Source organism: Athene cunicularia, assembly GCF_003259725.1.
Source record: "Athene cunicularia isolate RWA chromosome 3 unlocalized genomic scaffold, athCun1 chr3_part1, whole genome shotgun sequence".
Taxonomy (NCBI): domain Eukaryota; kingdom Metazoa; phylum Chordata; class Aves; order Strigiformes; family Strigidae; genus Athene; species Athene cunicularia.
In genome coordinates, this window is record NW_020799097.1 from 71,100,144 (window position 1) to 71,115,724 (window position 15,581).

Below are 15,581 nucleotides of genomic sequence, written 5' to 3' on the forward strand. Positions count from 1 at the left end.
AGTGGTTTAGAGAGTTACATGCAGCTTCCTGCCAGCGGTGCCTGGGCTCCTTGCTGGTGCCTGTGATTGATACAGGAGGAGGGAGGTGGAGGCCACTGGGATTGGTGGCTGACAGAGGAGAACGGGTCCTGCCTGCAGAGACTGCGCGTAAAGAAGGCAAACAGCGCGGGCGTTTGCGAAGTCTGGCTCCACCGCAGCTATTGTGATCCCTGTTATTCAGGAATTCTACAAAACCATACCAATTCTCATAAAAGTTTTGCAGAGTAGATAAATACTACACTGCAGCCTTCGCAGCAAGGGGAAAAGGAAAGCTTTAAGCAATTAGGACGGGCCACACAGCGATTCGGCAGCAAGCCGGGCCGCCAGCTGTGCGGGGCTCCCAAGGCAGCCGTGCCGCTGCGTCCTTCTCTGCCGCCTGCGACAGCACTGGCACGGCTGCCGCAACCTGGGCACAGCACGAGGGGGCTGGGGAGGGTGCACCGAGGGACCACGTACGTTTTTGAAGGAAAGAAAGGGCCTGATGTTTCTCACGTTAGCAAGGAGCAGCAGCTTTCTTAAAAGATGCTGACCTGCGGCTAAATGCGTTCTCCCTGGGTTGGTCCAGTAAGCTTTGCTATATGTTTTGTACTTTTCTATCCATTTTGCAGAGAAGTTAGAAGCTCTTTGGTCAGAGATGTTCTTGGCCGAGGTTTTGCTGATGCCTCCAGTCCCTTTCCCGTGGTGAGAACAGAGAAATGGGTTTGGTCTCATCTCACCTTCCCTGCAGGAGCTATCTGCTCTACCTACAAAAGATGAAAATGCTTCAGGCTCCTTTGGGGTAACTGGTACATGCCTATGAAGGATCAGAGTAAGTCTGAGAAGAGCCCCCTTCCCCCAGGCAAAAAAAGGACTCTTTTCTTTCTGACAAGGAAAAAGCTTTTTTCCTTTGACTCAAAAGATACTGTTTTGGAAAATCAGAGCTGACCACATAATATTTCCATCTCCTTCTCCCCGTTTTGGAGTGATAAGACATGCGCGATGCTGCTTGACACTCTGGTATTTGTAAGACAAAGTAGAGGTCAAATTTGCTGAACGTTTTCCAAATTCCAGTGAGGTTTATCACAAAGAGTCCCATGCATGGACCCAAGTGGCGTGACTGACAAGGGCTGGATTGTGGAGTCACTAGAAAGCTCAGTTTCCAGCCAACACTGATAGGCCAAATCATGTTCTTTGGGGCAAAACCTGCTGCAAAGCTACAGTTATGTGGACAGTCCAGGGAGTTTTCACAGCAGTTTCTGACAAGAAACCCCATTGTGAGGAGCTGGGTTTTCGTGCTTCAAGGAGCAACAGTGTCCTCTATCAGCACTATCCTCCCTGGGTCTGGTGAGGAACAGCCTGGAGCTCAGCTGCCCGCAGGGTGGGTGGGCAGGCAGGCAGGAGGCTGCTGCCCTCTCCCCCCTGCACCCTGACATCTCCCCTGGATCCCTCCAGCCTCCTTGGAATAGAGGCGCTGCCGGGCTCTCCTTGCCAGCTTTCTGTCCCAAGAAGTGCAGGAAGAAAGGTTTTTCCCACAGCAAGCACTGACAGGACGAGCACAAACTTGTCAAAGGGAGATTTGGCAGAAATGCCCACCAGCTAACTACGACTGAGAAACTGGCTCCATTTCCCTCGCCCTGCTCAGACACAAGCCTCCAGGGCTGCTGCTGACACCAAGCATCTCCGCTCATGTCAGAGGACTGACACTGAGGATGCTTCTTTGCATCCTGATGTGCTCACCTGCCAGCGCATTTCAGCCTCCTGGCCTAAAGCCAATGGGGACAATTTGGCATTGCTAAGCCTGCTATTTTGACAGACAGGCCAGGACTTGCCCTAATACTAAGAACAGAAACTAAATCTGGAGCAGGAACGAAGCTGATACCTGCAAGGTGGGCTCAACCTCAAGAACCTTCACCCGATATCAAAGTATAGAGCAAGGCTCAGCAGCTCGTGCTCCTCCACAAAGCACAAGCACTTGGACAGAGGAGTTTGGATTATGTCTACATTTGCTCAGCCTTCCTTAAAATGCTCCCCAGAAGATGTAGTTGAGCCTTCATGATGTCTACTGTTCAGTTAAGAGAGGGACTGGGAGATGAGGGGAAAGCACCAGATCTCTCAGCTGAGCAGCATATACCCCTGCCTGAGAGACGGAGAAGCTTTCTGGTTTATGAATACATCAGACTAAACCAACTACTCAGTGATCTGAGTGAGAACTGTCTTTTCACTGTGAGTTGGTATTGATTGCCGAACAGTAAGGCATTGCTTCATGTTCTGGGTTTCTAAGCACTGTGGAAAACCAAAGGAAAACACAACTTAGATACATACATGAACACAGGTTTGAGGACTTCTCAGGTAGGCTACAAGCTCCACATATTGCAGGAGAAAATGAGACCATATTCTTGTGAACAGCTAAATTAACAAGATGTGACTTTAGCCATCCATCCATCTGCTTATCTGCTCTTACTGCTACAGGATCACCTTTCCCAAATGTAAGGTATATATACCTTATAGCCATGCCATTTCTGTAGGTATTCATAGAATCATTCAGGTTGGAAAAGACCCTTGGGATCATTGAGTCCAACCACCAGCCCTACTCTACAGTTCTCCCCTACACCATATCCCCCAGCATCTCATCTAAATGACTCTTACACACATCCAGGGATGGTGACTCCACCACCTCCCTGGGCAGCCTATTCCACTGTCTGACCACTCTTCCTGTGAAAATTTTTTTACTAATGTTCAGTCTAAACCTCTCCTGTTGGAGTTTAAAGCTGTTCCCCCTTGTTCTGTCACTAATTCCCTGTGAGAAGAGACCAGCACCAACCTCTCTACAATGTCCTTTCAGGTAGCTGTAGAAGAGTGATGAGGTCTCCCCTCAGCCTTCTCCTCCTCAAACTGAACAGTCCCAGCTCCTTCAATCTCTCCTCATATCATTTGTTCTCCAGGCCCTTCCCCAGCTTCGTTGGCCCCCTCTGCACTCGCTCCAGCACCTCAATATCTCTCTTGTATTGAGGTGCCCGAAACTGGACACAATACTCCAGGTGTGGTCTCACCAGTGCGGAGTACAGGGGCACTATCACCTCCCTACTTCTGCTGGTCACACTATTTCTAATACAAGCCAGGATGCTGTTGGCTATCTTGGCCACCTGGGCACACTGCCGGCTCATGTTCAGCTGCTTGTCAATTAGAACCCCCAGATCCTTCTCTTCCACACAGCTCTCCAGCCACACCTCCCCACACCTGTTGTGAGGCATGGGGTTGTTGTGGCCCAAGTGCAGGACCTGGCACTTGCCTTGTTGAAGCTCATCCTGTTAATGTTGGCCCACAGATCCAATCTATCCAAGTCTAGGCAGTCTTTGTTAGGCAACTAAACAGGTAAGACTAGGAGTTAATCTCTGTTCCAAAAGGACATGAATGGTCTGCTGAAAAGCTAAAAAGTCATTCATATTTAGGCTGTTACCTAAAAAAGTTTGCAGAGTTTTAAAGGAAAAGATAAGGGGAGACAACTCTAAGGAACTAAAATTTTGCATGGTACTCATTTTGCCTTCTAAAATCTAGGACAGATCTTAGAGCAGGAAAGAAAGTTCAAGGATTAAGACACTTGGCTAAATTATAATCAGTGCTTTTTCACAACCCTTCTGTGTGACATTGGGAATATCACTCACCCGTATCCATTCCCAATGTATGAAATGGGGATAACAGCACTTCTTTACCTCCACTGTGGATCAAAAGCATAAAGATACTAATAACTTTCCAAGATGCTCAGACAATATAGTTAGTGAAGAAATACCCTACACAGATTGACCTTGAAAAATACACAAATACGGCCAGTGGTTTATTCAAATACAAACAAATGGAGAAAGTGAAAATGGAAAAGGCTCACAGCTCTTCAGTGAGGCATAGGTGCCTCACAGCCACTTCTAGCACATCCCTCCAGCATGATCTTGGGAATCTTTTCTTTGGGGAATCAGAGATTGATGACTGATCTTACCCCTGTACTTGGCACTGGTGAGGCCGCACCTCGATTCCTGTGTTCAGTTTTGGGCCCCTCACTACAAAAAGGACATTGAATGACTCGAGCGTGTCCAGAGAAGGGCAACGAAGCTGGTGCAGGGTCTGGAGCACAGGTCGTACAAGGAGCGGCTGAGGGAACTGGGGGTGTTTAGTCTGGAGAAGAGGAGGCTGAGGGGAGACCTCATCGCCCTCTACAGCTCCCTGAAAGGAGGTTGCAGAGAGCTGGGGATGAGTCTCTTCAAGTAATAAGCGAAGGTTTAAGCTGGATATTAGGAAGCATTTCTTTCCAGAAGGGGTTATTAGGCGTTGGAATGGGCTGCCCAGGGAGGTGGGGGAGTCCCCATCCCTGGAGGTGTTTAAGAGTAGAGTTGACATAGTGCTGAGGGATATGGTGTAGCTGGGAACTGTCAGTGTTAGGTTAATGGTTGGACAAGATGATCTTCAAGGTCTTTTTAAACCTAGATGATTCTGTTATTCTGTGACTATAGTTGATTTCCCCTCCCTGAGCTTACTACCACACCACCTAGATCAGAGGCTCCTAGAAGAGAAGTTACTGTGTGCCATGGGAAGCCATACCTTGGACTATTGCTCTTGCCATGGACTGTAACAACTTCTGTTTCTTTCCTGCGTCCAAACTGGAGATGATCACGAGTTCAAAACTGGGAGATGCAATTGGCCTTTGCTACCTGACAACACTCCTGTGAGCCCTGAGGTTATCTAAAGTCTCCCATATTGTCCTGGCCTAGTAAACTGGAAAACTGTAGGAATACTTTCCCTTGGGGCACAGTAACTAAATATTACTCTGCTCATGAGCAGCACCAGTGAGCCAAGAAGCATTTGTTTCACTCAGCTCATTACTTGCACTCAACCTGGAGAGAGGTTTGCTGAATGATCAAATCTATATATAAAATCAGGTATAGGGTGCATTACTTATACTCTGCCAGGTTTCTGAGGTAGTGACAATTCAGAAGTGCATGGAAAAAGCCAGAAAAATGCTAACTTAATACAAATTACAAATGTGAAGTAGCATTTGTTTTTGAAGAATGGTCTGAAGTTTTCCAGATGAGCCAAAGCCATAAAGAGAGTGAGCAGTTTGTGTAACACTTCTGCTGGGTGACCTGTATCATCCTAGTGTTTAGACCATTATGCTTAGCCCTGAACAGCCTTCTTGCTAATTTCTACTCTTCACAGCACCAATTTGCCTGCAGTGTAGCAGAATTCTTTACCATCAGCCTTTTTGCCCATCAGATTCAAAGAAGGGAACAGAAGGATGGCAAAAGCTTGCATAAAGCACACTCCTACCCTGCCCGCCTGACAGCAGTGTTATTAACTTACCCTTTCAGCCACAATCAGTTAAATACAAAACCAGACTTGCATTCTTCCTTTACATACTCAGAAAAGGAAATCCACATGTTTATATTCAAAAATCCACATTTAAATATACCACTGGTCAAATTTACCAAATCTGTACTTGCAGAAAACCTCCCCCCTTCCCCATCCCCAGTTGCCCCCAGAACAACCTTCCACCCTGCCTCCAGGCTCCTCCAATATGACAGCATCAGACATTGGTGCTGGGACACAACCGTTATGGTGTGCTGGTGCTTCCATTACACACACCTATTTTCCAAAGCTTACAACAGAGCTTTGAAGGTCATGTCATGCTGCAGCTTGGGAAGCAATGCCATTTCTGGGCAAACCACAGAAAATGTAGGACAGTTTTTTAGTTGTGAGACATCCACTTACGCTGTTTGAGATTTAACTTTCGACCTTCAAAATAAGATCCCTTCCACCCAGTTTTAACATTTTGCAGGGAATTTTTTCACCCCTCAATGGCCGTTTCTCATGGAGCTGCCTTCCAGCACCCTTCTCACCAAACCTGTGGGCACCTAAGCAGAGCCCAACTTTGCAAAACTCATTCCCTTGGGACAGATCCTGCAAAAATGGTCCTGGTGATTTCAGCACCGCTACAAGGCTTGGTAACACCCTTCTTGTTGTTCCCATGGAGCCTGTGTCTGGAGGTCTATATGTAACAACGCTCAATTCTTTGGTCTTGGCTCATGCAAGCAGATCGATCGACAGTGTTTTATATGTTTGCTGAGCACTCTTCGCAATAAAGGCTGATTCCTTAAAAATAAAACAGAAGGAATGCTGTGGTATTGTATTACAGTATTCTAGCTCTCAAAAATGTTGCTGTGTTGTTTTAGGCGATGGTTTAACGTCACAGATGTTCTCTTTCTTAAAATGGAGGGAAAGATCAGAGCGCCATTACCCTCAACTGGGAATTACAGACCTTTATTTTTTAAGAGGATGTAGGGTTTTACTCCTTGGCAGACAGTGTTTTTTTCATTTGATAAGAGGACTCGAGTTGGTATGCAGTGTGGTTTCATTTGTTAGTCAAAAAATCTACCTTTACATTAAATATTTTTATTACATCAAGTATTGAAAGGAGGAAGAATTCCATGGCTGGAAACCACAGATCTGTTCTCCAGTGTTTAAAATTCGTGGGTTTGTTTGTGTCTTTATGCTACTACATACTGTTCTATATTATAACATTCAAACAATTCATCAAAGGTCCAATGATAAAGAATCGCAAAGACATTGACATGCTTCAAATACATCAGCAGTTCTGCCGAGCTGCTTCTCTACATATAAGCAGAGAACATTTCAGATACTCAGACTTAGCCTTGCATCCCCAGCACAATTTATGTGGAAGAGAATTAAATTAAACAGGAACAAAAAACTGCACCATTTGTCACTGTCACTTGGAACTTAAGACTAAAATTTATTTTTTTCCAGAATGCTGCATCTTAACAATGGTTGATTTTCTCTTTAGTGTGAAAGCACTGATGTTTCACTTGCATTATAACATCACTCTGGATTACTGGAGCTTTTACGCCTGGCCATCCAACACCACGTCTAGTAAAATGGAGTGAATGGGGACCAAGCTGTTTCTCTCCTGGATCAAACAGGGTACTTACTGCACTTCTTAGGTGAGTTAAATAATTCTGCCTTCACGCTCACACCTCCAGACAGTTTGGGACATAGAATAACCCAGGAAAAACCTGCCCCAATCTTGCTGCTAATGTATGACTTTCAGATGATAAACTGTGCCGTATCCAATCCTGCTGTGCTAGGTGTAACTCCAACATCTTACCCACAGCCCTTGTACCCAGGCAAGAAAACTAGTGTAAGCAAGTGGACTATGGTGCTAGGAAGAAATGTGCAAGTTTTATTTTTAAGCATCACTGGACTGAAAAATAAGGAGTCATATGGCTTATTTATATTTCAGATGGTAGTGAATAAGTTAAAGAATATTTCATCCCAAAACATACGTTGCTTTCATTTATAGCTAAGCTTATGTACACATATGTTTTCTTACTTTCATAAATGTCAAGCACCCACCTTTTTCCCTCCACAAAGATTTACAAGTACATGCATGGCACTTCCTACAAAGCTGTCGTGGGCTAAAGGCTTACAAACAATGATTTTTTTTTTTTGATTAAGAAATATTAGTCAGACCAAAATAAAATCATTTAAATCAACTTCTTCCTGAGCAACTTAGAATTTGGAATGTGCTGAAAAGTTTCAATAAATAAGTCAAAGATTAACTAGCTTAAAACGTACCTTTTAACAATTAAGTAAAATATATTTCATGACAGACAAATAGGCCATAGGACCAGGAATCTTAGATGCTATGTGCCAGATAAATTTATGAAGTACCATTCAAGGAGGAGAGGCCAGGTTGGTTGTTACGAGAGATACAACAACATTAAAACCTAGCAAGTAAATCATTAAACAGGTTTTGTATTTAGGCTATAAGTAATGATGGCTGAAGATACCATTAAATAAACAGATAAAAATAGACTTTACGGTAAGCGGCAGTGAACTTGCAGAAGTGTTAGGTGACTGATTATTCTGTTACAACGTTGGCAAAAAGGATTCAAACAGAATTTCAGAAAGGTAAGAATATTAGTTTTCTTTCCAAAATATAACAACTCCACAGTGTGTAAACTAATCATTACTCTTTCAATGTAATTTCATAGAAACCACTTAAAATATACAATGCAGCAGATTCATATTTTAGCTAATATGTTAGTTGTTATCTGTGCCATTTTCAGTTTTCTTTAACATGCTCCCCCACGGTAGTGCATTGCTACCACCAACCTGGGATGTTAATAACGAGAACAGAATCTTCTACATAATATTTTCGGTAAAGTTAGCATCTTGTCTTAACATGATTACACTTCTTTATTTTTGTTCTCTGCATGTAGGTAAAGATTGACTGGTGATGAAGATGGGCCGTAATGTTTATTGGTTCTCAGCAGGCTCACGGAAGAGGAAACCCTTGGAAAGCATGTTCGAGCTTAGCCCGAGTTTATATGCCTCGTCCATCACAAAATAACTTTTGCTTGTTATTGCAAAGTGAAGTATGACCTTGCAGATGGCAGACATGCTGCTGAGGCAGCTGCAGAATAAGAAGCAAAAATTGCCTGGTAGATATTTGAGAAAGGACGTGAGTTAGACAGAGGTGCACTGCCCCTGAAGTGTTACTGGGACTCATCCTGGCAAGAAGCTGCAACTCCTTGGCCCTGCTTCTTTCCTGTGCTCTAGGACGGGAATTTATTGCTATTATAATCTATTAGTCCAATTTCCTCTGGCAACAATGGTGCATGAGGTCAAGGCCTCATCAAGACCCCGAAGTCCTCCCTATTCTGCTATGGAGCAGATGATGCCAAATAGCTCTGCCCATTGCTGCCTGCAGGTCTGGCACTTCTGCACCCCCAGTCCTGGCAGGCTGCTGAACAGCCGGCAAGCCTGCACATCACAGGGAACCCTGGGGACACCCTCCTTAAAGATAACAGCATGTCACATATTGGAGCTCTTCCCCTTTCAGGGCCCTCCCAGCCTCCACCCATCCCCTTTTTAGCATTTGCTGATAACACCTGTAGTGATTAACAAGGGCAACCTTCACAGTGACTCTCTTTACAACATATCATTGAATCATTTGGTTTCACAGAGCATACCATCTTTTCTTTATCATCCTGAAATATTTCAGCTAGAGAAGCTGTGTATGTCCATATTGTTAATTTTACTTCTAGCCAGGCTAAAAGGAGGTGTCTGCTGATGAGGCAGCTGCATTCAGCTTCAGATGTGAACAACTAAATTCTGTGATTGCAGAAATACTGGTCACGCTTAATAGGAGTTCCAGATCATCTAACTTTTTTAATGAGTGACTTTTCCTGTATCTCTTACGGTTTGTGACCCACAAAAAGAATAAAAATCTACAAATACCCTTCCTGAACATAAAAACTCTATGCTGCACCTTTTCCTTCAGAGTCTAATAGAAATGTACTCAACTGCAGAGACAAAACTCTACAGTTTAGGTAATCCTGCCTTGCACTTTTCATCTGTTGTTGCCATTCACTGACCTGGTAACTTTTTCCACTCCATGAACTAGAAGGGTTTGCCAAAAACATCTGGTCTGTATAACTTGCCTTATGTCCACTAATATTAATTTGCCAGAATAGCTGCCTCACTCCTCCTGCCCAGGGTAATTCAGAAGCCATTATCTAGCCCCTTTCTGAGCCTGTTATCCTTGGATGTGCATAGACAGGGCAATGGCTTTGGCCGTACCACTGGGACACCAGTGTGCTCTGGGCAGAAAGAGGCACTCTTCCCAAATGGCTCACTGCCCGTAGTTCACATTGCTGGTAGTTAATGCCGCAGAGTTATGCAATGAAGACTTGTTTCTGGAGAAAGAGAGAGAACCAGAGTCTGTAAAATTTACTTTTCAAGACTGCCTAATCTATTATTTTGGGTTTTGCAGGTTCCCAGAGGACTATTGTGTACTCCAAAAGTTATTTTGTGATAGACAGTAGATACTTCTCTGTTGAACTATGCTATAGCAAAGATGCTATAGAGCCAACCACCATAGAATGAATCAAACCTGCAAAACCAGGTATCTCCTGATGGCCCCAGCATGTGGGAATGGTCTCTTTCATTTTGTTTCAAATGCTGCTGCGCATTAACTCAGTTCCTTAAGGAATTACTTTTAATAATAATTAAAAAAATCTTAAGAAAGCTGGAGGGGTCACCAGAAGTGAAAGGATAGCTCTTCCATCCATCACCTTTTATAGATATCCTCTAGCCACTTTTCATCATCTTCCTCATCGTCTATTGGCTCCTCTGTTTCCAGGGGAGAAGGAATGAAGAACTCTGGTCTGGGACGTGGTTTCCTGATATGAGACTTCAGTCCAAACTTGCGCTTTAGCAGGTGGAACTGTTCTTTGACATAGTAATAAAACTCATATTCGTATCTCATGCGTTGGTAGAGGATCTGTATTGCTTCTGGAGAGGGGACGGTCTTTTTCACTGTCACAGTCAGATTACCAAGTTTCCTATGTTCTGTAAAAAACCAAAACAAGCAACATGGTGGATGCTGATTAACGAGATCAGACCTAAACTTTTTTTAAAAAAAAAAACATTAAGGCATGCTGCATTACTGATACAAATACACTCAATCTGTCTCCTTAATAATGGATTTACTTTCAGGAAGAGATATAAAAAAAATAGATGTTTGAAATTATACTTGCATGTTTAAATATGGCTTGTTCATACATGGCATTTAGCATTATGTGTAGTCACTGAGGGTCTTAATCGGTGATGCTTATCTGAAAATGCAAATTAGGTCATACAATTATGAGTGTAAACTACATGTAGAGAAACCCATAATCTTTGCTAGCTTTGGAAATTTTGCCTTATGCATGTGAAGTATATATCCAGCACACAGCTGAGCTCAACTAATAAATTATTTCCTGTGTGGCATACTGTGCTGTGTCTCAGTTGTGCTTTATTATTTTTTAAATTTAAACAGGTATTTATCAACCCAAATCCATCTCAGACTAGCATCAAAGCAGTGTTGGCATCACCACATGACACCTCAAGACCAAATGTGCCTGCTGACTTTCTCATCCTGTTACACCTGTTAATTAAACTAGACTCATCTTCCTGTTGTGCCCTGGGACCAGAAGATTTCAGTGCTTTCTTCATCTGACAACTCTTGCTTTGGTAAACTGAAATAGAACACCTTTATTGTTGACAAAGAATTAGGAGTTACTAACAAAAATACTGAATTGCCTCTTTGCCTCCTCTCTCAATAGATTATGTTACCATTGAAGATTAATGTATTTGAACAAGGTGTAAAGCGGACTCCTAAGGCAATCATTTTGCTGTTTTCTACCAGATGCCAACAGGCTGCCAGAGCACCCTATGTATTTTCTTCTCCAAGAAAGAAACATAACTAAAAGTCAACTGTGAAGAAGAGAACAGAAAAAGCTGGAAGTACTGACCTGTGGCATCCTTGTATCCCCCCTAACAACCGCAACTTTCTTTAGGAGAAGTGGAGATGAATCTACACTGCTGAAGTATGAGCTTCTATAATTAGGTTTTCTGAAAGCCCCATGTCTTACTCTGAGAGAATGTGATGCTGATGACAATAACTGCAAGAGCCTCAGAATACACCTGGGTGCAGACACAGCAAGATGAATGGGCTTGCATGGAAGCAAGGAGATGCCAGTTAGACATTGGTTAAAAACCTTTTTCATGGCAAGGATAGTTATGCAGTGCAGTAGAGCATACAAGTTACAAAAGCTGTGCCTCTTGAGGATTTTGAGAGCTCATTGATTGATTCTCTCCTGAGGGAAGACACTTGACTGGAAGACATCTTAAGGCCATTTTCTAGAACTCCAAAACCAATAGATTAATTTTAATCTTGTCAGTCCATCCTTTACTTTCTTACTCTTTGCTACAACAGCAAGGTCTGCATGAGAAATGGCTTTTTTTGTTCCAGCATAGTGTCTTGGCTTCTGCTGCTCATTCTTTCCTTGATATTTAAATCCTCTATTTGTGCTACCTCAAATGCCAAACAGAAATCCTCATATTCTATATGACTACATAGATAAACTGTTGCAGTGAAGGAGAGCTGCATTTCAATAAGGAAACCTAATTCTGTAACAGCAGTTCTGCAAGTTGGAGGAATTAAAAAGGGTCAGACCATAAAGCACGGAGAAGAAAAAGCTTACAAGGAGGAAGCAGACAACAAAGAACATTTCATGTTTCCAACCAGGTCCCAGCAGCAGCGACCACCCTCGCTTCCAGAGGAAGTCCCTGAATCAAAATGGAATGTTATCATGGGCAAAGTTTTGCTCATATGAGCAGTCCAAACTGAGGTCTTCTGAAGCACCTGCGAGCAAAGCTAAACATGAGCTTAGCAGCTCTACAGAGAAACACGTTTACACAATCATTTACATGTAAAGCTAAGGGATGGATCAATGGTTCCTAGTAGGAAAAGTGAGTTGTTCTTGGGATTCCACAAGCAATATGCTCATCCAATAGAAACAATCAAGAATAACTTTTCAGGGAAGAGAGGAATTTGAAGCAAAGGCAAACCCATTTATTTCAAGAGGTACTAAAAGATGAGTAAGTCCAGCTAACAAACACAACAGCAATGATCTTTAGACAAAAAGTCGCTATTACGCAAGATTTTAAATCTTGAAAAGTACAACAGAAGGGTAGAGTAACAGCTATGTGAACATGAACTGCTTTCTTTATATTTTAAAAGATTAATGTTCATATAGTTTAGGGTATCTATAAACACATTTTAATTTTCAGACAATGGACACACATTTTCCTACTTCAGAGTAAAGGAATTAAAGAAAAACAGCTGAGAACCATTCATTTTAATAATACTACATTAGACAGCAAGTGCTGCTGGGCTGTACATTCTCATATTCATTTGACTTCACAGTGTTACACACATCTGGTGCAGAAAAAAAGTTATATCTGAAAGAGCTATTCTCCCTCTCAGTTTTGATTACCAGTTACAGCAGAGTAATTTGAAATGTAGGAAGAATATGATACAAAGAGAGAACAGGTTGACTAGCTTACTAAATGTAATGCTGTTCTAAATCACAAAAAAATATTTAAAGCATTAATTCTATTTGCATCTGGACTTTTAATTGCTTCTCTAAAGGAAGAATGGTTTTCATTAGTTGGTAACAATTAAAACATGCTGCTTTGTAATTAAGTGGAGCTTTTACACCAAATTTTGTAGTTTGTTACACCAAAATCTCTGTCTCTACTCACATATCTAAGTAAACAACTTATTACATAGTTCTTTGTGCTTTAATTACAGTGATGCATGGTGATATGTGCTCTATACTTACTGACTGTTCACAGTTTATCAATTTGTATAGTTTCATTTAAGTAGGAGTGAAATGATTAAAATATACAAAAACTGAAGTAAAAATAAAGAGGCAATCTTTAACATGCTGTAGCTAAGAAAAAGTGTAGAGGAAGGATCATGAAATGCTTGCACTTAAAATAGGCATTTGCATAGAAAGCACTACCTATAGCTAGAGAATGATGTGAAATATTTTTGGTGAAAGTATTCGGGTTCCCCAAGAACTTTTTCTTTTCTACACCACCTCTACTCATAGACCAGAATAGACTAACAAATGTCTCATCTTTTTAAAATCTGCAGTCAGTTGTTCAAGTTGCCACTGGTGGGTATTGGATGAATACACTCCAGGAAGGACACTGTACTCAGTCTGTCCTTGGGTGAGAAGGCAACTGCTGCCTTATGATTACTGAGCACTTCAAGACATTCCTCTTTCTGGTGCTTAGCTGGTAGCTCCCGCCAGTTTTGCAGTCTGGTTTTCTTTACAAACTCAGCAGCAAATATACACTACTAAATATTGCATTTATTAAGCTGAAGCCTTTATACTGCTTGCCAACTCCATTTTTATTTTACATAGGTTATTTCTGTTACAGAAAACTCCATTTACCTTGCTGGAAAAAGCTCTTTACTTATACAGTCCCTCCAGGCCTCTAAGTGGGAAAAGCCACTTCTTACAGCTCCTGCTCCCTTTGGTGGCTGCTCCTCCCAGCAGAGAGAGGCACTTGTGTTCAGCCCAGGAGTGCTGCCAACGCCAAGGAGGTGAAAAGCGCTGAACTGTTTTCTTGGGGGGGCTGTCAGCGTGGGGCAGGACCAGCCAAGAGGGGAATTGCTGGTGGTGTGCCAGGCAGGGAGCAGCCCACTGGCACCCCATCTGCCAAAGCAGCCAGGTGCTGCATGCCACCCTTGCGGTGGGTGACGAGAAAGCAGCAAAATATACTCCTCTGAAATTGCAGTCGTCATGGCATTGCAGATTCCTGGATGTGTGCAATTCTTCTCTGCCCTATGCACACACCTACATCTACAGATGTATACATATGTACAGATAGAAACACCCACACTCTGGAAGGCTACAGGAGCAATGTAGCTTTTCTGGCTTCTACTGGTTTGCCTCACAGTATCGTCATCAGTAACTGCAGTGCGTAAGTGGCTGTGAGGTGCTGGTTGTCAGATGGTGAAAGTTGGGGCTGCGCCTGGTTGCAGGCTCAACCTTCTGATAAAACAAGTGAACTCCACTTTTTTTTGCACTTGAATTTTATTTAGACTGGTTTCTAATCTTAAACACTCTTAAAAGGCTCTTTAATACTAATATGAATGAAATCACAGAACTACCCCTTGAAGTCACCTTAACCACCTCTCCTCATCATAGAAGCAAAATGGAAAAATTAGGTAGATCTGGCTTAAAGCCAAAATAACAATCTGCATATGCTACACAAACCCAGCTGTCCCACCAAAGGACCCCCATTTTATGACCTTTGAGACAGCTAACCATATGGAGGGCAACAAACTACACCATTTACTTTTTAGCTTTTTTTTTTTTTTTAAACTGTGTTTGCTTTGGCATTCTTTAAAATTACTAAAAAGAATGTACTATACAGTAACCCAACCTCCCAGTGCAGCCTGCTCATGCCTTGAATTAAGACTAAATTGGTATGCAGATATGGATGAAGAAAATTAAATTCTTTTGGATTAGTAGGTGATGAATATTTACTATTACTTTCCCCATTCTCACTTTTTTCTTTTTTTTTTTTTTATTTAAAAAAAAACCCACTAAGAAATTGGCGTTACTCACCACAGCAATTCAAACCATAGGGAAAAGTGGTTTTTATGCTCTATGGCTCAAAAAACCTTGGACTGCCATATTTAGACAAAATGATCCTAAAGGCATTCCCCACCTCAGAAGAGAATTTCAGAGTGGCTCTCTCTCTAGTACCCTGCCATTTCGGTGGGTGCAACGCAGAGGCTTGCTCCGCAGCGCTGCTCCTGGACAAAGACGCAGGGAGCCCAGGGTCCTCGGGGATCCAAGTGGGGAGAGGGTAGCCAGGCTGGAGCCAGCGCAGGATGGCTGCAGGCGAGCATAACCATGGGCTTGCCCGGCTGATGCTGGCGGTGGAAAAACCCCACGCCAAGCTCCACTGCTCTAAGGCTGTGTGAACACGATGGCTGTCACAGATATAGTAAACTCATTTCCTGGAACTACACGGGGAGGCCCCGCGTTTCAATCATATGCAGCTGAGCTGCAGCACACACCTACTTCTGCACAGTTTTAAATGGAAATAAATATATGTCACTGTGGTTAGATGTGACGTACAAATAG

At 42.7% G+C, this 15,581-nt stretch overlaps 1 protein-coding gene across 1 annotated transcript in view; it reads right to left on the reverse strand.

Moving 5' to 3' along the window:
• Positions 1-6,998: 6,998 nt before the first annotated feature.
• The window catches only part of UST (uronyl 2-sulfotransferase), a 105,927-nt gene continuing 97,344 nt past the window's right edge, over positions 6,999-15,581 (reverse strand). The window contains exon 7 of the mRNA XM_026845885.1: positions 6,999-10,434. Coding sequence (XP_026701686.1) covers positions 10,154-10,434 — 281 coding nt within the window. The 3' untranslated portion in view covers positions 6,999-10,153. The remainder of the gene's footprint in view (positions 10,435-15,581) is intronic.